This window comes from Melospiza georgiana, chromosome 28 (genome assembly GCF_028018845.1).
Source record: "Melospiza georgiana isolate bMelGeo1 chromosome 28, bMelGeo1.pri, whole genome shotgun sequence".
Classification (NCBI taxonomy): Eukaryota; Metazoa; Chordata; class Aves; order Passeriformes; family Passerellidae; genus Melospiza; species Melospiza georgiana.
The window spans coordinates 3,385,088-3,411,069 of NC_080457.1; the positions used below are offsets into that span (position 1 = coordinate 3,385,088).

Sequence of the window (25,982 nt, forward strand, 5' to 3'; positions counted from 1 at the left end):
ATGATTCTTCTGCACAACTTTCTGGGCTTGACATAAAGTAGATTCAGTGACACTGGTATGTAAGAAATGTGCTTTTAATATGCAACTTTTAGGTCTGCTCAATGTCATGGAACAAGAAGAACATTATGTGTTAGGATATAAGGAACACCAAAAGGTCTTGTTTAATACAGAGGAAATATCAGACCTCAGCAGGCAAGTGAGAACAGGAACTAGTTACAGCTACCATGCACCTGTACAATGCTCTCCCCTCAAATCCCCCAAGGATAAAGCACAGCTACTTCCAGAATCATCTCTGCATCTTCCTAAGACCCACTCAAAAATACTCTATATTCAAGTCTCAAATATATACAAGGTCCTTTAAGAGTTTTCTTCTTCAGGCCAATTAGATGCTTTGGAAACCTTTACCAGATTTGGAACAGAAGTGGTCACAAATGCTGGAAGGATGAAGATTTTGAGCTGTAGCTCCTCTTTTTAGTACATAAATGCTGGAAGGATGATGATTTTGACCTGTGGCTCCTCCTTTGAGTGCCCTTTTTGGAGCTGTTCCATTGGTGTCAAGGCTGTGGCCCACCATGTAGCACAGGCAAAGATGTTTTGCAGAAACAAAGCTTCCTAACTGTCCTGTTTTAGAACCATTTGCAGTTGTTTTCATGTACACTATAAAAATCTGTGGTTTAGGATTTAATTAAATTTGCTTTAATTTAATGAAAGGTACCCTCAGAGGTTGTTCAGCTTTTGTGACTGGGAAAGTGAGCATAAGTTGTGGATGAGCAGACAATACCTGTGAGCTGTGCAAGATAATTTGGAGTACAGGAAAATGTGATGGACATAAAAACCCCTCCTATAGCTGGCCTAGTTTTTAGTGACTAATTAGGAATTGAAATGAATGCTTCTGTGTGAAGGGAAGCATGTTTTGCTGGCCAGCTGAACATGTTGAGCCTCTCTCCAAAGAACACTTCCCACCCAGCTGAAGGTGCTTGTTCCCAAGGGGGACTTCATTCTGAGGTTTTCAATCTAGCCACAAAAATTTGTGGCCAAAGGACAAACCTTCCATCTTTGTCAGTGTCTCAGCACAAAATGCTTTGGAAGTGTGGGAGCCTCTGTGAAACACCACTGTAACAAAATGCACAATTTCCAGCGTAAAGATCAGTAAAAGACTGGACTGGCTTATTTGGGCTGAGTATCAACTTCTAAATGACAGCTGCTATTCAAAATTTGACTCAGAAAGGCAGTGTCAACTTGTGACTTTGTTTAATCTTTCCTCATACATTCTTTATTTATTGCCTTCTAGGTAAGACCAGCAGTTTTGAAGCAAATCCAGTGTACTCCCCTTTTCTGATTCATGTATTTACAGGACATTTTTATACAGTCTTTCCCTCAAACATGGTAACAAGCTATGACCTCACCCAGCTGACTGGCACCCAGAATGAATCCTTGTTCAGTTTATCTAACACAGTTTTCAGCTCATTACATGCACTCTGGAGATCTTCTTTCACCAGTACAGTGTCAATTAAATGGCCATACTGCTCTTCAATGAATGCTGCTGAATTCAGAATTTCCTGCTGTTCTTCATCCTGTTGATCAAAACAAGATCTTGGTATGAAATTTGCAGCATGTCCTTCTAGTACTTCAAAGTATGAATATATTATTTTAATATATATATTAAACTATACATACAAGATTATTATATGCATTATATACATTACTATACATTATAATAAATATATATATATATATATGTATAAAGTATATGGTATTTTAAAGCATAATGAGTCATTACTCTGAGAACATGTAACAAAAGCTGCTACCATTAGGAAAAGGTGTTGAAGATATTAAAACTGAGATCAAGGAGCAGTATGCTACAGGCAGCTGTTCCAAAAAATGCAAAGGGCCTCAGGAAAGGGGGAAAATATGGTATAGGAGGGACAGAAAATGGTGATACTTCATTTTATGTAGTTTAACCCAAGATATGGCAACCACACTCCTCAAAACTGAAAAGAAATTATGCATCTACTGTCCCAAGTTCAGTATTTTTGAGGGTTTACACAAAAACTTACCAAGTGAACTAAGTTTAGGTTATCATAAATATATATATATTTATGATATATATATATTTATGATATATATAGATAATATATTTATATATATATAAAATTTATATATATAATATATATATATATATTATATTCATATATATATATAAATTTAAGTTTAGGTTATCATAAATAAAGCCATTATGCACTCTGTTCAGGTTTACACATCACCAAGCTGCAGCTGATCCAGGTTTGATCCTCAAGACATCCACACACTGTGATTTGTGTGTACACCATTAAACACTGCTGTGGTTGTCACTTTGGGGGTATAACAAAATTACTTTTTGATGGCTGCTCATAGGAAATGTAAAATTATTGTTGGTTTATCTGAGTTCAGCAGCAACTTCCTGTCACTGTGGTATTTTATGAAAAATACCTTTGCCAGGATCTTTTCTCCTGAGAAGCTGGGAAGCTTCAGCTTCTCCATGTTTTGCTACTTTGGAATGTGATTTAGAGAATTGTTTACCAGCATGTGAATTGTTTTTAGTTAATGGCCAATCACAGCCAGCTGTGTTGGACTCTCTGAGTCTGTCATGAGATTTTATTATTTATTCCTTTCTAGCTTTCTGATGTCTCCTTTCTCTTTCTTTAGTGTAGTTTTAGTATAATAATATAATATAATATAATATAATATAATATAATATAATATAATATAATATAATATAATATAATATAATATAATATAATATAATATAATAATAAATCAGCCTTCTAAGAACTTAGAGTCAATTCTCATCTCTCACCTCATCCTGAAACCCACAACAAAACCACAAAAATTAATAACCACAACTCCCCCTGCTGCAGCCTTGATGATGTACCCAGATGAATATGGAAGACTGGCACTTGGCTTTGTGTTACTTCAAAACTTGAGGAGATAAGGAATCAAAAATTCCATTTTCTGAAGTTGCACCTGAAAGGCTACAGGACCTACTTAGTGCCCCACTTTAACTCTTGTTATGGAAGAGGAGTTCTTTCAAGTAACAGAAGTGCTAGCCCCAAATATTTCTTTCAAGACATTAGAACTTGGAATACTCACAAGAGGGGATGAGATTTCTTCTGACATGTGAGATTTTAAGACATGTTTTTTCTTTTCTGAAATGAGAGGCTTCACAAATATAACATAAGGCTTAAACTCAGGAGTCCTCAAGTGCTTTACTGCCTGTGAACAGATGATTTTTTTTTTTGTTATCAGACTTGTTTTTGCAACATTTCCATGAGACTCAAACTGGTTTCAGTGGTTTCACTGGTACTGTGGTGTGAAGTCCTGTTTCCTACACATCTGACCACAGCAATTTTTTGCCCTTCAAACAAAGGCTCATGCCAGAATCCTGGCTAGCACCCAAGACTTCATGGAGCATTGCCTGAATAGCACTGGGATTCCAAGGGGCAAGGACATGGCAAAAAATACTGAGGAAAGTATAAAAAACCCCTGACTTCATGGGCAAGTTATGGTTTGCTTCACCTATGCTGCAAATTTAATTAAAGAAATGTAATTCTTTGAACAACTGCTGGACAATCACTTGGCAGACACTAAATCAGAAAATCTGACCTTAGCAGTCAATTCTAGGACATACCCTTGAATTTCAGGGCATTCTGAGAAACTGCCTTAGCACAACACTGCAAATTTTAAACCTGGAATTCATCTGAGGTAGCACCACAAACCTTTTCCTAGCCCAGTTACTAAATCTGGATCAAATTTTCAAGTATTAACTCACAGCATGGGGGTACTGAGAGCTGGCACTGCTTTCACTGCTCCTATCCTGGGGTGATTCATGGTGTTACTGCATTCTGTATCTGCACCCAAAAATGGGTTCTGCATCCTTGAGATCCTACAAATGAGAGCCTTGGGGGGGTGTGGATGTGCCATGGCCAGCATTTTTAAAATCAGAACTAGAATGGAAACAACAACTCTGTTCTAAGGATTCTCTCTAGGAACTGAGCAGGCTGGGACAGGGATTTTAAAATCAGAACTAGAATGGAAACAACAACTCTGTTCTAAGGATTCTCTCTGGGTCCTGAGCAGGCTGGGACAGGGTTTTTTAAAATCAGATCTAGAATGGAAATAACAACTCTGTTCTAAGGATTCTCTCTAGGAACTGAGCAGGCTGGGACAGGGTTTTTTAAAATCAGATCTAGAATGGAAATAACAACTCTGTTCTAAGGATTCTCTCTGGGTCCTGAGCAGGCTGGGACAGGGATGCACACTGGTCCTACAGCAAGGGAAAAGTCCCACAGTGAGCATTACTAAAGAGACATCCAGGCTGTGCTGGATTAATCCCTTTTCTGACCCAGGGATGGGGTAACTGAGATGTGTTTTAAAAGCTTTTATCCAATTTTCAGTCTCATGTGAAGGGTGAGACAATACAGATGTTATAATTCACGCCATCACAATCAGAAGCCAATTATTTGCTAATTACAATAAATTATAAGTGGTTTTGACCTATCAGCTTTTGCCACCCCATGCTGTAAATGCCTTAAAGCCAATTACCCCTCGTGGGTCCTACTACAGTGCATCTTTCACAGTTCTATTTCTTTAAAATATCTAATCTTATCTGCAAGGCATGTCCCAGCTGGACTGTAGGAACTGCAACCACTGCCCTGCATTCCCAAGAGTGCCATTCTGCTCAGGCAGCAGGAAATGATATTTGCATTCTTTAAAAGAAGCTGCAGGACTTACTTCAGGTACCACATCCACCAGACAAACTTTCTTTTTGGCCATCACAGACCGGATTGCCTCCAGGCTGGTGCCATACAAATTCTCTTTGTACTCTCCGTGTTCCACAAATCTAAAAAGTCAATACACTTTTAAATATCATCTACAAAAAATATTAACAATATTTAACTTGGAACATTTGATAGTTGTTTGCTGAAGTCAAAGCAAAGAGGGAGGAGAGAGGCAGAAAACCAGGAGTGGGTGGGGAGGGATTTTATTTCTTTTTACTTATTTTTTTTCCTTCCTTGCTTTGTAGCAATTCTTCATAAATCACTAACAGTTAATCAGCACTGCTGACAAAAAGGGGAAGAAGAATGGATATTTTTCACAGAAAACAGAACAAAGCTGGCAAGGCAATGGACTGCAATTCTCCCATCTTTTGGGAGCCTGGTAAAGATCTGAACTTGGAGAAAACCTGTTCAGGCTCACAGTGTCAGGTACAACCACAGGTTCCATCTAGCACACACTTTCAAGGAGACTTGTGAATAAAACTTTTTACTTTCAAAGAGACTTGTGAATAAAACTTTTTACTCATCATATTAAACAGACAGTAAGCAGCCCAACCAAGTATCTGTCATTTTCACTAGATTCAATTCTAACCAATCATTATGCAGATTATTTAAATTCTAACTCAGGATCCTCCTACTGATGTTATTCCTAAATTGCTTCCAGCTCAATGTTTGAGTTTGTTCTAACAGTCCAGACTCTGTAAAGAGCTCTTTACTTAAAAGCTGAAAGCCGAATCCTTCTAATCTTGTCCAACTTGTCACCTTATTTTGGTATTCATGATGTAAAATTGTGCAACCAATATTTTTAAATAATCAATTATACCAGTATTTAAAGATTAACTCACTTGTTTTGCTGCACATCTGTCTCAAATGATTGCTTAGAAACAAAATTGTATTCTACTCCTTCTCTCTCATGACTTTTCCTTGACCTTGTTGTATCTAGAAGAGAAGGGAAGCAAGACATGGGAGACACATCAGCCTTTGCAAATGTTTTCTCTACTTAGTTCCAGTCACATTTTCCCAACTTCAAACAAGAAAGTTACACAGTGGTAAATTTAAATGAACAAAATATAAATCAGACCCTATAATTTTGTTTTAGACTCAATTTCAAATATTGTATGACCAAAAACGAAGTTATTTTGCTCCCAGGAGTGCTGTAACTAGCAAAAAAAAATTAGGAAGATGAGAATTTACCATGAGAAAAAAAACTGGAGTACTTCAGAAATATTAATATAATCAATAGTCAGAACAGAAATGATTAGTGCAGATGGCAGGACATTAATTAGACAGCATTTATGGAATACAGATGTAACAAACACAATCAGTAAATTTTACTCACGTGGAACTGCAACCCCATACTCCTGGGGGTTCTCTGACACAACTTTTTGCTTGAGCTCACTTAACTTGGCCCCCAAACAACCTAATAAAATAAAATAAAACTGTCTGAAGGTTTCTGTGTGAAATTAAATAATGCAGAAAATAAATATATTACTTTCACACAAAGAATATGATTTGGGAGTGAGCTTGAAGAAACCTCCTTCATGAGAGAACTCATGACCTGCTCTGCCATATTCTGCTTTGAAGATCATCAGGAACAAATTCAATTCTTTGAACTGCTGGACAATCACCTGGCAGGCACTAAATCAGGAAATCTGCTCTTAGCAGTCAGTTCTAGGAGATACCCTTGAATGTTAGGGCATCCTGAGAAACTGGTTTAGCACAAGGCTGATAAGCTGAAATGAAATTTTATACAAAATCTTGATAGATAATTCTAACATCTGCCTCTTCATCAATAGTTCTGACAGCCTAAACACTGGAGTAAAAACCAGAAAGTGAATCAGAAAAATGAGAAATAGTCCTGCATCATTATTTTTAGAAGGATTTGGTGAGTTTGATTCCTTGTTTTGTTTTTTTTTTTCCTTTTTTGTTTTTTTAATGTAATTTAAAATAAAAGACTGAGTTCAGAAAAATATTTTGAAAAACCCACCAGAACCCCAAAATGAAACATGTAAGAAAAGCCTCTGGAAGTGCAGGATAAAGGAAGAAGGAGAAATGTGAAAAACTTTGAACACATTGGGCACCTTACCAATCAAAACCACCAGCCTCTGCTGTTCACCAGGCTGTTGCTGATATTTTGTGACTTCTTCATATGTGAGGAACTCTGCTCCATCTGCCTGCTCTGCCTGCTTGCCCTCATTGCCATTGTTTTCTTTCTCTTTTCGACTCAACCTAAAGCTCCTGCGTAAACCAGCTGGGCACAAAGCACAAGAAAAAGATAAAATTCAGATTTTTAAACTTGTTCAGCCTCAAGTTGTTGTCTTCAAATGGGAGTTATTCCCATCAATTTTGTTTATCATCAAATCAGTGATCAGATTATAGGAGAAATCTGTAATAAAAGCTGCTACCATGAGGAAAAGGTGCTGGAGATATTAAAGCTGAGATCAAGGAGCAGAATGTTACTGGTAGCTGTTCCAAAAAATGCAAAAAGATAAAAGGAAGGGGAAAAATATGGATATGGGATAGAAAATGTAACATCTCATTGAATATGGGATAGAAAACCTAAAATATGGGATAGAAAACCTCATATTCCACTGAATATGGGATAGAAAACCTCACATAGGGGATAGAAACCCTAACATCCCATTGAATATGGGATAGAAACCCCAATATATGGGACAGAAAAACTAACATCTCATTGAATATGGGATATAAAACCTCTCATCTCATTGCCTATAGGACAGAAAACCTAACATCCCATTGCATATATGGGATAGAAAACTTCCCACATGGGATAAAAAACCTCCCATCCCATTGCATATGGGATAGAAATCCTAATATATGAAATAGAAAACCTAACATGCCATTGAATATGGGATTGAAAACCTCATATATAGGATAGAAAACCTCACATTTGGGATAGAAAATCTCATATTCCATTGAATATAGGATAGAAACCCTCACATCCCATTGAATATGGGATAGAAACCCTAAAACATGGGTTAGAAAACCCAACATCCCATTGCACGTGGGATTGAAAACCTAAAATCCCATTGCATATGGGATAGAAAACTTCATATATAGGATAGAAAACCTCATATCCTACTGCATATGGGATAGAAATCCTAATATATGAAATAGAAAACCCAACATCCCATTGCATGTGGGATTGAAAACCTAAAATCCCATTGCATATGGGATAGAAAACTTGATATACAGGATAGAAAACCTCATATCCCATTGCCTATAGGATAGAAAACCTAACACCCAACCACTAATAAAATCCCCCTCATAAAACTTTAGCTGCTTTAGGTTATGCCTCTTCACAGAGATAATTTAGCTTATGAATGTATGGGAAATTAATTTAATAGTTCAGTTTGGATTTTTTCATGTGGAGGTGGGTTCTTTTGGGGGTTTTGTTTTGTTTTCATTTTGGTTCTGTTTTTTTTTGGGGTGGGTGTGCTAGGGAACAGGTAAAGGTTTGGTTACTCACCTATGTAGTGTCCATTGAAATATCCTTCACAGTCACAGTCTTCTGAAAATTCAAAAGTGGGGTAGGGCACAGGGAAAAGGAGTGAGAGGGAGGAAGGAAATATCAGACAATGTGTGTGATACAAGTCTGGCTCATTGGCAAGGAAAGAAATTTTATATCCTGCATTGTTTGCAGGTACTTTTTTTAACATAAACTAAAAAATACTTGCCTTGACCAGTGGTTTGTATTTGAAAAAATCCTTGACTTTGATATTGAATTAGAGAATTTTATATCTTGGTATTTACAGTTCCCAGAGTTTATGGAATTCAACAGGAAATATGTGATATTTAGAAAGGCAGCTGGTACATGACATACAAACTAGATAAGCCCAACAGAATTGCTCATAATGAAAATAACACAGTAAACAATGAAGACAAATCACTTAGAATGAACATGGGTGCCCTAAAATGTTAAACCCTAATATTTCTTTATTTTTTAAACATATCAAAGACTGCATTTAACTTGCAAGTCTTTGAACCTCACTCAGAAACCTCCAGAACATGTAAACACATCTCAAATCCTTTCTCTTGAATCAGAAAAGTAAACTCACCATTACTTAAGTCATCAACCTGAATTAGATTAATTTAAATAATAATTCACAAAGAAAATGTCCTAGGAACAATATATCTACTGCTCCCTTTGGAATTTTAGAAAATTTTATTATTTTTATTTTAGAAAATACTTTGGTTGTTTATATTCAGACAGAAAGTGACTTAGGAGAGCACCTACCTTTGTCAGAAGACTGATCATCTATAAGTTAGCATGAAAGGCAGAGTTGGGATGATATTAAAAGATGGACAAATAATTAAGCAAAATTAGAGAAAATAGAAAGGAAAAGTTCTGGTTTAATTTGCTTAGCAGGCTTTTCTATCTTAAAAAAAGTACTGCAATACAATACCCTTATCAACTGATTAAAGAATTTTGGGCAGAAATGGAGTTATTATAACCAGTTATCAGCTTAATTGTCTTGAAAACATCTGAGATAAAGCTTAAGCAGAACTCCTCATTACATGCCTTTATTTTCATGTGAATGTAGACTTGTTTCATGCACTCATATATGAATTTCCAGAAGATGCATTAGGTTATTTTTGCAGCTTTCAAGTTTCAAATCACAGAAAAAGTGTGAGCAAATGTTAAGGCATCTAAATATGTGAGGCCAGATGTTTTTGAGAGCAGAGAGAGAGGGACAGCTATGAGTTTTGAAAACAATAAGCATTAACAAAATAAAGCTCAAACCCAAATCCTCCTCCTCCCTTGTGTCCATGCATATCAACCAATGGCAGCTGGTATTTAAAATATCAATCAGTGGTGAAATAATTGTTGAAATAACAGAAAAAAATGATAATTTAGTATCAATTAAAGCACCACTGAAAGAACACATCTGACTTACATAAAGGTTTCTTCAGAGTTCTGGTATTCTGCAGAGTGCCTGTTGTTCTCCTGTAAGTCAGTCGTCTGAATAGGAAATAATTCTATTTTACATATGGAAACTCAGAATTACAGAGAATTTATAGCATGGAAAATAAAGAATGACATAGTGCTTTTCTTAAAAAAAATTAAAATGTTTCTGATTCAACTATTTAAAAGGCTTTATTTAAAACTATGATAGTCTCACATTGTTACTGGTAAGGGAATGAAAAGAAAATTTCAAAACATTTTATGCTTTCATATATCAGAGCATGGAAATCAATAGTTTATCATCTGGTTTGTTTTCCTATTTCCCTTTTGCCCACATGATCTTTTTTTGCAACATTAAGAAAAGTAAATAACCTTTGTTCAAAGCAGTCACTGAGCTGTGCATAAGTAGAAATTATCCACCTTTTTCCAGATCACTTGGAAGTTTTCTGTTATTTACTAGTAAAGAAACCAATTTTCCCAGCTTGTGTGAAAATGTAAGAACAGAGTTTCAAGTAAAATCCTCCTTAAGTGTTAAAATCAAGTAGGAAGTTTATGATATAATTGGAGAAGATGGAGCTTTTTAGCACTTTTCTCTTGGCTGTATTTACCCTGCCATGACCATGCCTTTAATTTTCTGTGAAAAAAACCTGGCATTGTCACAGATATATTTTATGAAAAATCCTGTCAAAAGGAGTTTTCTCCTGAGAAGCTGAGAGGCCTTAGAAACAAAATGTAAACAATGGCTATCTGCTGCTGTGGAATGCAACAGGTGCATCTGGTTGCTTTTAATTAATGGCCAATCACAGTCCAACTGTCTCAGACTCTCTGGTCAGTCACAAGATTTTATTATCATTCCTTTCAAGCCTTCTGGTGAAATCCTTTCTTCTACTCTTTTAGTATATAATTTTACTTTAATATAATATATATCATAAAATAATAAATCAGCCTTCTGAAACATGGAGTCAAGATTCTCATCTCTTCCCTCATCCTGGGACCCCTGCGAACACCACCACAGGCATAAAATCAATTTATCAACATAGTGACAACTGTATACATGTAAAAGAAAAATAAAACCTGTAATCTTTGCTGACAAACCTTTCTTGGAACTGTTTTGAGGGGATCAAGCCTGCTCTGAGGTTGGTGTCCCCAACACGCTTGGCTTGCCACCACGTGGGATCATCCTGGCTCACAACCTCCAGCACGTGGCGGCGTTTGAACGGCAGCCCGGCCTCCTGGCAAGGAATGGCTCTGTCCTCCTTGGGGTTATAGCAGAAAAGTGCCCTCATAAACACCTGCAAAAGAAAGGTAACATGTCTGGCAGGATCACTGGCTTATCAGACTGACCCCAAGAAAAGTTCCAAAGTCACTTTTCCCAGCCCGGCGCTTGAAGGAGTCAAGGATCTTCATTTCTTGGTCTCAAGGTTGTTTGTTTTATCTTATCTATAAAAAATTTTCTCCTGCCCTGACGAGGTCAGCTCAGCAAGACAGTCTGAGGCACTCTGCCTGCCCTCAGGGCAGTGTTATGTCTTTATACTAAAACCTGTGTTTCCAATACCTATCACCTATGTTACACAGTGAGCTTCTACTCTAAACCAATCCCAAAGTGCCAACATCACAGCAGAAAATGGAGAACAAGAAGAAGAAGAAGGAGAAAGGCTGGAGACACCCAGTTCCCTCCATCTTGCCTCCTGAACCCCCATTCTAAAAACCCTAAAATCTACTTTTCCACCTTGTGATAACTTCACTTATATTCTACTTAAACTGTTTTGGCTTGCTGATCTTCATACAAGGTTGGTAATTTGCTCCATGGGTCTAAATCAAAACCACAGGGGCATTTTGTGCTCTGTGCCAGGGTCCCTGAGACCCCTGGCAGGGGTCTTGGCTGCTCAGGACAGCCAGAGGGATGTCCTGGGTCCTGACACGTGTCATTTCTTCTTGTCCTATCTGGAATTTGAAATGTCTGCCTTTAAAAGGCTTTCCCCAATGCTAACACTGCTATGTATGTACTTTATTCCTCCTGCAAGCACTCAAAAATACTGACACCTGGTAGCTTGTGCAGTAAAAAAAAAAACTTTCCATGATATATCCAGTAATTATGGAATTGTGGAACATGAGACTCAAAAGACCAAAGTTCCAAGAAACACAGATGACAATCTACATTAAGTACAAAATGCAATAAAGGAATGGTTGGAAAAAAATAAGGGAAGGGAGAAAACAGTAAAAATGGATTTTTGTCGCAGACATCTTTTTATGAAAAATCTTTTCTTAAGGTTTCTCCTTCTAAGAAGCTAAGAGGCTTCAGAAACAAAATGTAAACAATGATTATCTGCTGCTGTGGAATGCAACAGGTGCATCTGTGATTGGTCTCGTGTAGATGTTTAGAATTAGTGACCATTCATGGCAGAGCTAGCTCTCCCTCTCTGTCTGAGCCACAGACCTTTGTTTTTTATTCTATTCTATTCTTAGCTTAGCTAGCCTTTTAAGATGAAACGTTTCTATTATTTTTAGTACAGTTATAATGTAATATATATATATATAATAAAATAATAAATCAAGCTTTCTGAAATATAGAGTCAAATCTTCGTCTCCTCCCTCATCTTGAAAACCCCTGTGACCACTGTCACAGATTTTTTGCAAAGTTGCCCAGTCGTAAAGACTGTTCTTAAAATGTTCCTTTAATGCATCAAAATCTACTGTTCAACTTTGGATTTGTATCTTAACACAGTTTAACACAAGAGCAGAACCAATTCAGAAAGTGATTTGTGGGCTTGAAGGAGAAGTTCAGCAAGCAAGAGCAGGGAGGCAGAGAGACTGAGAGAGGAACCTTGTGGACAATCACTTATTGCTGATCAGGTAGGGCAGCTGAAATGGGCTGCTGGGGTCACATGGTGATGCTGCTCTGCTTGCAGAGGTCCATTTTCACTCAAATAAGTGGCAAAATGCCCAGAGAAAATGGACAGACTGCAGCTGCCACGGTGAGAGGAGACAGCAGAACACTCAATTTAATTAGACAGACCAAAAAGAGAGGCAGGATTTCAGAAATGCTCTAAAAGAACACGTGCCAAGATGGAGAGGAGTCATGAATAGAAGGGTACTGCACAAAAAAGCACTGTGCTGTCTTTGCAGCTCAATCAGGAGTCTGTGGCACTTCCCACTGGAGCAGGAATGGTAAAGATGTGCCTGAGTGGCTCAGCTGCATACCTTGCTGTCTTTGAGACGATCTTCCTCTTTGATGGCTGGAATTATCTTCAGTGTTATTGACCCTTGAGACTGAGCCTGAGCAAAACAGAAATGGTTTTTTACTTTGAAAGCAGGACAAGGATACAATGCAGACTATTCAAGCTCCAGTTAAGGAGCTAGCAGCTGTCTCCTCAGAACTCTAACAGGCCAAGCTAATCCACAATTTAACTGCATTACAGAGAACATCAGGATTTTCCATGACTCCACAACAGTGGAGACATCCACAGTAATTACTTGGCTAAAACATATTAAGACCTGCATTAAAATTATCTTGTTTGCTTTTAGCAATTGCATTAATTTCTGGGCTACACTTCAGAGTACATTACATATTTCTGTGGCTTTTAGTACAACACTGACTTAAATTTTTGCAGACTAATAATTTTAAAGTGCTGCTTTGAACAATACTGCTGTGTTTTCTCCATATAGTGGCTAACTTGTCAAGAGTGAAATATAAACATCTACAAAATAAACACCTACTTTCACTCTAGAAATCTTTGCTAGGAAATTACAACTATTAGTTATAGTAAACTAAAAAGCACTTCTGGGTCCTTCAGAAATCTGGAATGGGTTTATCTCATCAGTAATCTGGAATGGGTTTATCTCATCAGAAATCTAGAATGGGTTTATCTCATCAGAAATCTAGAATGGGTTTATCTCATCTGTTTTAGATGCCTTATTTTGCATGAGATGAACTGTGTTTCAGGGAAGCCTGCAATTCTGCACAGATTAAAAAGCAAATACAAACATTTGTAGCTTTTCTTCAAATAATAAACCATGAAAAAGAAAGTGTTACACTTCAGGCACTAACTCACATGGGACATATGTAATTAGAAATCACACAGGACAGATAAATAGCATCCCAAGATCCCCATAAATTAAACTTTACACACTATTTCAAAATGGTTTTGACACCCCCTGCCCCCCAAGTTAAAAGCAGTCATTGGCATTATTTGGATTATTTGATCTAAATTGAAATGAGGTGATGGAAGTGACACCAGTGTCCTTACTGTGTCCCTAACTCCACTCCACACCAAGACAAGGGGAATTACAGCACAAAAGGGAAATCAGAGATAAAGAAGCAGAAGAGCTACCCCACTTTCTACCAAGATTTGTGGGTATTCATGTTAGAGAAGCTTGAAGCAAGAAATTGCTCATGTCACCAGGAATCTGCTGGTAAAGGACAGACTGACAGCTCCTGAACACACAGACAAGACTCTCTTCAGCTTCCCAACACACCACATTATGAATCATCCTCTAGGAGTGTATTTATAATTTGCAGCTTGCTTGCCATAAACAAAGCATTAAAGGGAAGTTCTTGACAGAGCAACATGTTAATTTTGTATTTGTATCTTACTTGGTACCAATCCAGTTCGCAGAAGTTTCTGAAGTCAAAAGGAGAAGACTAATCCACTGGGAGAAGAAAAACTCTTAATGCAAAGACAAGCAGGGATTGCATCTTTTAGCTCTATATTTTAAACTCATGGTTAAATTTCATCATCTACTGTAATTACTAGATCACCAAACAGAAAAGATCTTGAAATGAAAATCAGTGCAGACCAAAATCTGACTTATTTCTTCTGGTCGTTTGTGAAGCACAGTAATACCATTGACTTCTCTTAGTTCATCTCCAACATGGACAAGACCTGAAAAGATGGTAAGGAAATTAAAATAGGTCTAGAGACTGGAAAGCACTTCTCCTCTGATGTCCAGCCTAAATCATTAGCTTGTACTTCCTCAGCTCCCTCATCCAGACTGATGGATTTAGTACCAAAGCCTTTGTTGGAAATGTGCCTCAGAGTCTCCTGCCTTTATTCCTAATGGCACTTTTCTTTCCATGCAGCACAGGCTCAAAGGAGAGCAGCATGCAGACAGGCAAAGAACCCTGGAAAATCACTCTTTGGATCAGTATTAAGTATACAAAACTGGAATAGTTTCATGAGTGTGCCCAAATCAGGAGAAACACAGAAAATAAAGGCAGGAATGACATATCTGTCACCTGACAGATCAATACTTCACACTCACAGAAAGAATGCTACACTAAATTTTTTAACAAGCCATGAAGAGACTCTACAAGATTTAGATTTGTTTATCCAGTTCAATAAGAAACGTTGTAGTTGTCATATATACAGCTACTGTTAACTGCCATAAAATAAATTCTCAGTAAAGCAAACAGAAAACAACACATGATACACTGAATAAACCAAGGTACTAGATTAAAAGTTAAAAACATTCTTTGCATTTTTCTACAGCTCAAACATACTTCTTCCATCTCTGTTTTCATTTTTTCCTAATAAAAAGCATATGTAATTAGATGAACAGGTTACTGATAAACACAGAAATGTTAAGAGCATGCCCAGGAAACTTCAGAGGTCTCCAGATTTAATTCAGAAATGAACTACTGCAATCATACCACTGCGATCAGCTGCACCACCCCTCATGATCCTGGCTACAATCACAGCTCCTGTGTGCTCATCTCTTCTGATGGTAGCTCCCTGAAATAAAACATACCCCCCACCCAAAAAAAGGTAAGAAATTTACCCTGAATTCAGCAACCAGAGACATAATGTGTATACTATTATGACTTTTAAACTGGAATTAATTTATTCTATGATTTTTCTCTCTCTCCCTGATGATTTCCACCATTACTCAAGTTTTGCCCATGCCAAGTGATTATGGCAAGGTGCACCCACCTTCCTTTCTGCTGCCTTTGATTATTGTGGTCATCAAAGCCACTCAAGTGTGCAAAACATCTTATTGTAACATATTCCTTTTCCTCCTTTTCTGAATCTTTATACAATACAGTCAGCACTTTTATATGTAAAAGAAAAAAAGCCAAGTAATTGGATTTTTTTTTCCTCCTCCTACCTCTGCTGGCAATACAAAGCTTTAATAATTTCTTTCCCAATACAGCTGTTTTGCCTTAGGGAATCAATTCTTCCATTTCCATTTGTATAAAATTAGGACTTTGACAATATAATGATTATATATAGATATCAAACATGCTCTCACTGACTTTCATGCAAGTGAACACATGAAGTCATTGAATGCTAGCTACAGTATCAAAAGAATTAATAGATATAATCAGTATAATTGCTCCAACATATACAATTTCTTCACTGTTTCCTGGCATTATAAACTATGCCCATAAAGCAGCTAAATGCAAAATTGTGAAGGTGCATTTATCATTTACCAAATTGCTTTTTATGTTACTTTATAAGCTTCAGAACACTCCAAGTTTCTGAAGGCTATTTGATGACATCTTCAAGTATCTCCTCCACACTCCCAATAACACTATAAAGTTTTATAACCAGAGATAGGTGATCTAATATGTACCAAGGGTTCTTTATTTTTCACTAGCCGAACAATTTTCACTGATTCCTCATCAAAATCATCATCAAAATTATCAGGCAGAGGTGGAAGAGCTGGGTCAAAGTTCTTCTGTGCTACAGTGTCATGTACTACAAGCATTGCCTGCATAAAGGAAATAAAAAACAACAATGTTTAAAAATGTAATGGAGTAATACCACAATTCCCATTCTCACCTTTCCAGTATTACAGGAAAATTAAACCTCCCCCTTTCTTCCCTCACCACAAATCCTCCAAAAATGATTTAGCAATTACCTTACCCATCATGTAAACTACACACTGGTATATGTCAATATTTAAAATAAATCCAGGCAACAACAAAAAACACAGTGGACAATGAAAAGCAAGAAGGTATAATTTTCTTCTCTTCTTTTCTGGTCCCTCAGAAAATATTAAGGAAGGGAAGAATGGAAGACAGCATGGTGCATTATGCAGGAAAGCTGTCTCTTTTCAATTTTCTTCACATGCTAAAGTCTGTGCAGGAAATCCCAGTGGAATAGAAGTTTGTGGGAGGCTTCTATATAACTTTTCTGTTACAAAATATTCTATCACAATTCTGCAAAGACATTTCTTTGTGGTTTTTACCCTGAGATGTGGTGTTGACAACAGCTGAAGCAGCTCCTTTTCTTCATTATTCACTGGTGCTGTCTGCAATTCTTCTATTACCTTTAAAATAAAAATTTACAACCTCAAAATTAAAGGAATTCACCAAACAAGGTCATGTATTTACATTTCTGTTGAGTGTTTGCTAACATCTATCATCCATCAATGTAGTGTGCACAGATCAAAACTGATCCCAGTCCATAGTGCATGAAACCTGAAAGAAACCAAAGCTTCTTTAGCTATTTTTATTAGATAGTACAGAAGACAGCGTTAGGAATCAGAATAACAACCCCTAAACATACATTTTAAGAGTTATTCCATCAATAGAATTTCAGGAATGAGTTCTGAAATTTTTAATTCCATATGGAATACATAAATGATACCTGAAACAACACTCCTGTATTATTTGATAAAAGAGTTTAAACTTCTGCAGTCATCTAGTATTACCTGTGTGGAACATGCAACATAACTTCCCTTGTTCCCCTGCAAAACCTGGACACCAAAATATGCCCTGGACTCTCAGGCACTTTAAATGAAAGATGAGAGAAATAATGGAGGCACTTCTGCACTGGGCTGAGTGGGTGAGAGGAGAGAGAAAGCAGGGGAGGGAGGAGGAAGGGAAAATGGATTGAGGCAAAAGAGATTTCCTTACCCTGCTAAGGGTTCTAAGCAGGGAATTCATATAGCTCTACAAAAAACTTCTCTGCTGTTCTGAAGATGGAAATTTTGTGTGACTTGCCAGGTAGCAGTGCTGAAACTTTTGTGGAGGTGGTACAGTGTGTGTGGAACAGGGAGAGGGGGTGTGCTGCATGTTAAGGGGGGCCCTGGGGTCTCCTGACTTTGAAAACTGAAATGTTCCAGCTCCCAAACCTTCCACTGCCCCTTCCTATGCTATGGTAGGGAACAGGTGCATGTAAAGAACCAGCAAATGCCATAATAAAAACAGTTTGAAGCCTTCTGAAAATGGAATGTGCTGCTTTGTGTTGTCTCTGTCTCAACTATGATAATTCAGCACATAAATGAGGCTTACAAGAGAGAGAGAAGCTCTTTACCAAGGCTTGTAGTTTTAAATTGAAAGAGAGCAGACTGGATATAAGGAAGAATTAGATTATCCATATTTAGATTGGATATAAGAAGAATTTTTTATGATGAAGGTGGTGAGATGCTAGAACATCTGCATGGTGAAATGCTGGAAACAAGGCTGCCAAGAGAAGTCTGGGATGCTCCAACACTGGAAATGTTCAAAATCAGGATAACAGGGCTGTGAGCAATCTGATCCAGGGAAAGGTGAGATCTGTGGTGCTTAGATGAGATCACCTTTGAAGGTCCCTCCAACCCAAACCAACAGCAGAGCTGCCTGGCCTGTAATGGTTTTAAGGCTGAATATGACTGAATGCTCAGCTGGGATATTTCCACACAGGGCTGAATGATTTTTGCAGCCTCTCCCTTAGGAAGGTAATTCATAATATCCTTTCCTTCCACCTGAAAGTGTCCATCTTCACTAAACATTTAATAACTTGGTATTTTTGAGCTCTCATTTCCTTGATTAATCATGGCCAACAGATTACAAAGACAGCTGGGGAAGATGAGAAATATGTTCACATACAGCACAATTGTAAAGCTTTGATTTGTTAGGAAAGCAGGTGTAAATAATAGGAAAATGAGGAGACAAGAATTTTTACTCACATCTTCAACTAATCCTGCTGCACTATGTAAAACAGGAGTTGGGCTCTGTCTTTCATAATGCCGGAGCTTTTCATGAATCTGAAAAAAGATTATTCAGGGATATTTCTACAGAGAGATACAAAACTTGCTCAATATACCTACACTGGAATGTTTTTCTATTTAAGGAATATAATTTATCTAAGATGTGTCAGAAAAATAATCTCTCTTAGCGTTATTTTTGTTTTGTTTGGGACTCTGTTTTCTTTTTGCTCATGGCAGTTTCAGACAGAAAATCTGTAAAAACTTTAGGAGCATAAGGAAAAAATGAAGCCATTTCACATTACTTTTTAGCTATGGGGCACTGTATCTTCATTTTAGCAAGAAGAGAAGAAAAATTTATTTCTGAACAAAATATGCTAATTGTCAAACATTATTAATGTTTGTTCTTAAGCACACATATGTTTTGCTTGGTACAGAATTCTTAAAAAAAAGTTTGGGAAAGTAAATGCATGATAAATCCAGTGAACAGAGAAAAAGTAAACTGTAAGGAGAATGTACATAAATAAATATAAACTTTTACCTTCATCAGGTAGCTGAGACTCCTTTCACTGAAGACATCCCTAAGGAATCCCATTTCCTCTTTATGGTTTGAATCAGGTCTTAGCTGAGATGTCAAAAGGGCCAAAGTTTCGTGCAATCCTAAATTTAGATTCAGGACAGAACAAAAACATTGTACACAGGATTTATCACTGGACTTTCTACTGCAGACTTAACAGTCACTACATTTATTTGGGTGAAACATTGGTGATCATCAAATTTGCAGAGTTTATCTTGTGTTTATCATGTTGATCTTGTGTTTATCCACCATTCATTTTGCAACATTCCCTTCATAAGTGGCAAACACAGCATCATATTAAAGCAAAGGCTAACAAAGCTATATATATATATATATATATATATATATAAATTTCTTTCACATTTCCCACTTCATGTTCATTATGCTTTGTTTCCAAAACCCTTTGTTTCCCTCTTACAAATGCTGAATTTTTAGTACCACAGCAGACTTTCAAAATGACTGACTGAATGAGCTCCTTTAGCAGCTCCACCTCCCCATTCTGGTGGTGATGACAGAGAATTAACAAAAGAGAAGAGCACACCCCCAAAACTTTCCCTGCTCAGTCTCTCTTCCTTGCATGCTGGAGCTCTCAATCAACACCCCACAAGCTCAGAGCTCTCCATGGATTTTTCCTGTGGCAAAATTTGGGCAAAGGGAAGGTGAAAAGAGGAGAAAAAGAGGGAGCACCTGGAGTTGAACCAGGGACCTCTTGATCTGCAGTCAAATGCTCTACCACTGAGCTATACCCCCTAGCACAACACCTACACCTGGGAAATTTGAAAATATTTCTTGGCAAAGAAAAACATTTTGTTGTCCAGGAACTGCATTTCTTCCCTTCACAGCTCCACAAAGTGCCTACTAAAGGTACACACAGTTAGACCTCACAAATTACGAGAACAATCAAAGCTTTCATACCATTTCACAAATTCAATCAAGCATTAACACATATAAGCAATCTAAGCCTTTCATAAAGAAGACCAAAAAGAAATTCTGGTGGTGATTACAGAGAATTAACAACAGACAAGAGCACACACAGACACTCAGTGCTTCCAGCACAACCCCAAAACCTTCCCAGCTCAGTCTCTCTTCCTTGCATGCTGGAGTTCAGAACCAACACCCCACAAGCTCAGAGCTCTCCATGGATTTTTCTTGGCAAAATTTGGGCAAAGGGACGGTGGAAAAAGAGAGGGGGCACCTGGAGTTGAACCAGGGACCTCTTGATCTGCAGTCAAATGCTCTACCACTGAGCTATACCCCCTAGCACAACACCTGCACCTGGGAAATTTGAAAATATTTTGTTGTCCAGGAACTGCATTTCTTCCCTCCACAGCTCCACAAAGTGCCTACTAAAGGTACACACAGTTAGACCTCACAAATTACGAGAACAATCAAAGCTTTCATACCATTTCACAAATTCAATCAAGCATTAACAAATACAAGCAATCTAAGCCTTTCATAAAGAAGATCAGAAAGAAATTCTGGTGGTGATTACAGAGAATTAACAACAGACAAGAGCACACACAACCCCAAAACTTTCCCAGCTCAGTCTCTCTTCCTTGCGTGCTGGAGTTCAGAACCAACACCCCACAAGCTCAGAGCTCTCCATGGATTTTTCCTGTGGCAAAATTTGGGCAAAGGGAAGGTGGAAAGAGGAAAAAAAGAGGGGGCACCTGGAGTTGAACCAGGGACCTCTTGATCTGCAGTCAAATGCTCTACCACTGAGCTATACCCCCCAGCACAACACCTACACCTGGGAAAGAAAAACATTTTGTTGTCCAGGGACTGCACTTCTTCCCTTCACAGCTCCATAAAGTGCCTACTAAAGGTACACACAGTTAGACCTCACAAATTACGAGAACAATCAAAGCTTTCATACCATTTCACAAATTCAATCAAGCATTAACACATATAAGCAATCTAAGCCTTTCATAAAGAAGACCAAAAAGAAATTCTGGGGGTGATGACAGAGAATTAACAACAGATAAGAGCACACACAAGCCCAAAACCTTCCCAGCTCAGTCTCTCTTCCTTGCATGCTGGAGTTCAGAACCAACACTCCACAAGCTCAGAGCTCTCCATGGATTTTTCCTGTGGCAAAATTTGGGCAAAGGGAAGGTGAAAAGAGGAAAAAAAGAGGGGGCACCTGGAGTTGAACCAGGGACCTCTTGATCTGCAGTCAAATGCTCTACCACTGAGCTATACCCCCTGGCATGGCTCCTGCACCAGGGAAATTTAGGAACATTTCTTGGCAAAGAAAAGTTTTGCTGTCCAGAAATCCTTGACACCCCCCTTTGCACTTTAATGGACTTCTCAATGGCTTTGCATGGGGTCAAATGTCATAAATGATGGGAAAAAAATGAAAAATTCAGGTCAATCTGATGCCTGCAGGGAATTTCAAACACACAAAAGCTCACACAGGCAGCCAGTGCTTCTCACACAGGGCACAACCCCTGCACTTCCCCAGTGTTCTCTTGCCCCTTCTGCCTCTGAGGCACCTAAAAAAGCCAGGCCTGACCAGAGGAAGAAAGGACAGGTGGAGATTTCCATTGTGGCAGAATCAAAGCTTGTGCCTTGTTTTCTAAAAATTATTTTAATCACCAGTATCCCAATTTTGCAGCACACACAGCAGACAAACACCAGATTTTTCCTGGTGAACAATGTCTGGGAACACAAGACCAAAACAAAACAGGAAATAAGAAAAGGTGGAGGGGGCTCAAATATATTCCTGTGGCTATTCTCTCCATGAACCTCAGAGTGAATTTTGATCCAGGAGACTCAAACTCACTCCTGCTTTAACCCTAAGCATCATTTAATATCTGTGACTTCCCTCTGGGCAGCACACTGGAAAAGTTTGTAAGCAGCTCTGAACAAAGTCACTTATTTTAAGTTAAAAGTAAGAATATTAACAAAGTTTACCAACCCCTGTTTAGAAAATATTAAGAAATGACCCAGCAAGCAGCAGATATACATGGGCTGATCTTTAATCAGCAGGAGTAGAAGGCACTGTTACACTGAGAGGTCCAACTCTGCCTACAGGAACTTATCAGAATATATTCAAGTTTATCAGAATATATTCAAGTTTATCAGAATATATTCAAGTCTATCAGAATATATTCAAGTCTATCAGAATACACTCAGGTCTATCAGAATATATTCTGGTGCTCTAGGGTTATCAGGAAACTGTTTCCTGACAAACTTTATTAATTTTTACCTTTTACATTCCACCTTCTTTCTTGTAAGTCATTGCTCAAAAACTCCAGCTGAATTCTCTTAATTCCATTACATTTTAGTCCAATTTGAATTAATTTTATGTGTGACACACCTATGATAAGATTTCAATCCCTGTTCTGTTGAAAACATGCAGCTGAGTTACCTGAGTCTTCTGAAAGCACTGGCATGGCTCTGTTCTTACTCTTAGAGAAAAATGTTCAACTTCAAGAGGATTGTTTCTTTTTCTTAGAGACAAATCTTCAACCAACAGGATTGTTTCTTCTTTCTGGGCTGTGGTTCACAGGCAGTCCTGAAATAAGCAAACATAATATCTAAGCTCAAGCATGCAAGAGAAATGTCAGGCATGTAAAAATAGCAATTTTCTAGTTTTCAGTTTAACCTGGATCAAGCAGGGCTCTGCAGTTATTCTGCTATGCAAGTAACAATGGAAAATACCAGGTTATGTAATGAAATGTAAGTAAAATGGAAAAGGTTATATAATAACCATATTGTATCTGGGATAAAGCTGAGGCTGAAGAGAGCATCTCTCGAGATAGGTAATTTTAACAGAAAAAGCAGAAGAGAAGGGATGTTTAAAAGCCCTGGGAAATACCACATGCAGAAACAGAGCATGCAGGAAGATGCCACATCACAAGATGGGCTGGGGCTTCCTAAAACTCATCTCAAAGAAGTGTCCACATCCCTGAATTCTGATGGGAACCATGCTACAGTTACAGCTCCTCAAAGCTGGCAGGGCTGGCACTCTGCCAACCTTGGTCACAGGTACTACGGATGTTATAAAAATAAAGCTACTTCCACTGCTCAGAAATGGCTTTGGATACTTCTCTTGCAGATTTCTCTTGTCACTCAGAGCAAATTACTCCAGAGCATTTTTTTTTTAATTTAAAACAACCCCCAAAACTGAATCTATGAATGTAATTGCCAGTCCAAGATGAAACATTGTGTTTCAGGGCACTTACAATCTTCTCCATGCTTACAAAATTCATTGGAGTAGTATTTTATAAAAATAAACTTCCATAACAGCACACATACTCCAACTCTTTGCTGAATACAAAAAAAGATGCTCCTTGTGTTTCTATTTGTAGATAAGTCTATCATATTTTGGTTGCATGAAACAAGTTTGATGCTTCCAATTCAAATTTTCTTGACTAGCTGCCTGAAAATACCATAGTACTGCATGGCAAATTAGCATTTCCTTATTTAGAATCTTTTAGATTTCTGAGTTTCTCTACAATACAGTGAAATACTAAGCTGAACAGTCACCTGTGTTTTACACCCTGTATTTTCTACTACTACAATTAATTAATCCATCTAGGCATCAAAACATGGTTGGAGTTCTCTAAATAAATTATCTGAGTGTTGAAATTTCACTCTAATCCATGGATTGTGCTCCAGTGCATTATATATACTACACCTTTATTTAAACACTCTTATTGCCCATTGCTTAGAAGAAATAAACATTTCACTCACTTCATGCCAAAGAAATTTATGGGCAATTCATTCAACTGCTTTGGTTCCTTGATTATGGCATTTCATTTGACTCATATTAAAATCTTCTCAAATGATTAAGAAAGAACTTTAATTGCCTGCTTCATCTTTGCAACAATGTGTGCTTCCTACAGTCAGACCTATTCAGCACCAAACCCCACAAAATGCCAAGTTATTTTCCAGATTATTAGTGAAAAAAAAGCCCACACAGGAACCTGAAAAACACATTTCAGCATCTTAGAAACCTGACAGCAAACTCAGGAGCATCAGAATTAGTCGAGTTAGGCACAGCAGTCAAAATGGAGGCTTCCCCTAGAGGCATCTTCCATGCTCTGTAAAAATCCCGTTACACAGAACTGCCTGGAATGAACACTCCAAAGAATGGAAAACATTCCAGAGCCAGGGCTGGCTCTCAGAGGTATTAAAATCAGCCCCAGCACGTGATATTTTGCAAGATGTGTCTCAAAACCATCAATCTGTCCTCTCATCACTATAGCATCAATAGGCTCAAATACACTTTCCCTCTTTAAAAACATCTACCCAAACCTTAATTCATTTTTCTTGTCCAGCTGTTCCCAAGGCTGAAAGGCTGAAGCACCTCTCTTACCTAGAAAAAGGGTTGATAATATTTGGAAAGGGCTAAATAAACTCAACTGATGCTCGCCATAGGGTCAATGCAGGAGATAAAACAGAAGCGTAATATGACCGTAATATTACCAGAAGTGTAATATCCCCATTAACTTATAGAACAAACCTATTGTGGTTCACAGCCTAACACAACAGAAAGCTTCTGTAATCCAGCTTGTATCATTCAAAGCAGCAGCTGCTTTCAGAAAGCATCTGCAGTTTAACATTTCACATTAGATCAGAAGATGCATCACTACGCTAAGCGAGCCATAAGTGATAGCTGATGGCCACACAGGTTTTCTCCTCCTGTCCAACCTGAGTGAAGCTCCTCACGGGTACCTAGTTCAGGACGGAAAAAGACACTACTCTGGTGCTGAACGAAGCACAGACAAAACCGCACAACCTTGATGAGCATCACCGGGCCGGACTTTTCCTCCGAGCCCCCGGTGAGGGGAAGCCCCGGCCCAGCCGTGCTGGGCGCTCCGGGCTCAGCCGGGCAACCCCTGGCCGGTGTGGGGACCCGCTGACACCCACCGGCAACCCCGGCAAGGGCTGTCCTGCCCCGGAGAGCTTTATGTGAGCTCCACCGAGCTGGAGGTGATACCTGCGGGCCCAAACCTCCTCACAGCCCCACCGCGTACGGAGCGAGGCAGCGCTTCGCACGGGACCGGAGATGCTTCCCGAGCCGTGAGGCGAGCACGCTCCGGGCCCACATCCACCGGGGAGCCCTAACCCGGAGCGAGCCCCCAAGCACACCCAGCACACACCCGCGGGCTCCCTCACGCCGGGCCGCGCCTCCAAGGCAGCACCGGAGCCCGGCCCGAAGAGCCGCAAAATGGCGCCGCCCCCGCCGCCTCAGCGGCCCCCGCGCCGCGCCGCGCCCCGGGCCCGGCGCTGCCCCGGGCCGCCGTTACCTGCGGGAGCGGCCCGGGCTGGGCTCCTGCGGCGCTGGAGGCTGCCCCGGCCGGCCGCGGAGCTGCCCGCAGCCTGCTGCGCACCTCGCTCATGCGCCCTCAAGAGCCGTTATAAGCACGCCTCCCTCCTTCCCTCCCCCAAGCTGCCACGGCCTGAGGGGCGGCTGGATCGCCCCGGAACTCTGGATCGCCCCGGAGCGGCGGCTGACAACGAAATCGGGGCCTCGGCACCGCCAGGGTTAGCGGCTGCCAGCTCCGCCCCGGGGTTTCGCCCCAGAGCGAGCGGCTCCGGATGCCGCTATCCCGGGGGAGCTCCGGGCGCCGGGCGGACCTGGGCGCTGTCTCAGCCCGGCTTCCGGAGTTCCCTTGCTGAAGTCACCCTTGGGGACTGTCAGGAAAGTCCAAAACGCCAGAAGTTTATGTCCCAAAAGGAGATGGAGGAGTCCTTTGATTTATTCGAATAAAGGGAGAGAGTTCACTGGGGCACGCAC

General features: G+C 39.2%; 1 protein-coding gene and 4 non-coding genes across 6 annotated transcripts; all 5 read right to left on the reverse strand.

Annotated features, from left to right (window-relative positions):
* Positions 1-58: 58 nt before the first annotated feature.
* Positions 59-25,616, reverse strand: MPP3 (MAGUK p55 scaffold protein 3). Of its 2 annotated transcripts, none has more exons than XM_058041954.1 (19): positions 25,492-25,616; positions 22,605-22,751; positions 19,196-19,314; positions 18,637-18,714; positions 16,933-17,013; positions 16,315-16,452; positions 15,392-15,473; positions 14,539-14,624; positions 12,943-13,017; positions 10,837-11,033; positions 9,734-9,798; positions 9,073-9,093; positions 8,305-8,343; positions 6,901-7,065; positions 6,154-6,234; positions 5,660-5,753; positions 4,771-4,879; positions 3,130-3,252; positions 59-1,574 (listed from the first exon to the last, which is right to left on the reverse strand). In XM_058041954.1, exons 2-19 carry the CDS (start codon positions 22,627-22,629, stop codon positions 1,395-1,397), a joined length of 1,758 nt encoding a protein of 585 aa, XP_057897937.1. In that variant the 5' UTR covers positions 22,630-22,751; positions 25,492-25,616; the 3' UTR covers positions 59-1,394. The 2 variants fall into 2 exon arrangements, with proteins under 2 accessions (XP_057897937.1, XP_057897936.1); XM_058041953.1 differs by having other exon boundaries at positions 8,305-8,346; positions 25,492-25,612.
* TRNAC-GCA (transfer RNA cysteine (anticodon GCA)) lies at positions 19,910-19,981 on the reverse strand. Its single transcript has one exon. It is a non-coding gene; the product is annotated as a tRNA-Cys (tRNA).
* On the reverse strand, positions 20,418-20,489 carry TRNAC-GCA (transfer RNA cysteine (anticodon GCA)). Its single transcript has one exon. It is a non-coding gene; the product is annotated as a tRNA-Cys (tRNA).
* On the reverse strand, positions 20,893-20,964 carry TRNAC-GCA (transfer RNA cysteine (anticodon GCA)). Its single transcript has one exon. It is a non-coding gene; the product is annotated as a tRNA-Cys (tRNA).
* TRNAC-GCA (transfer RNA cysteine (anticodon GCA)) lies at positions 21,366-21,437 on the reverse strand. The gene has a single exon. It is a non-coding gene; the product is annotated as a tRNA-Cys (tRNA).
* Positions 25,617-25,982: the final 366 nt, after the last annotated feature.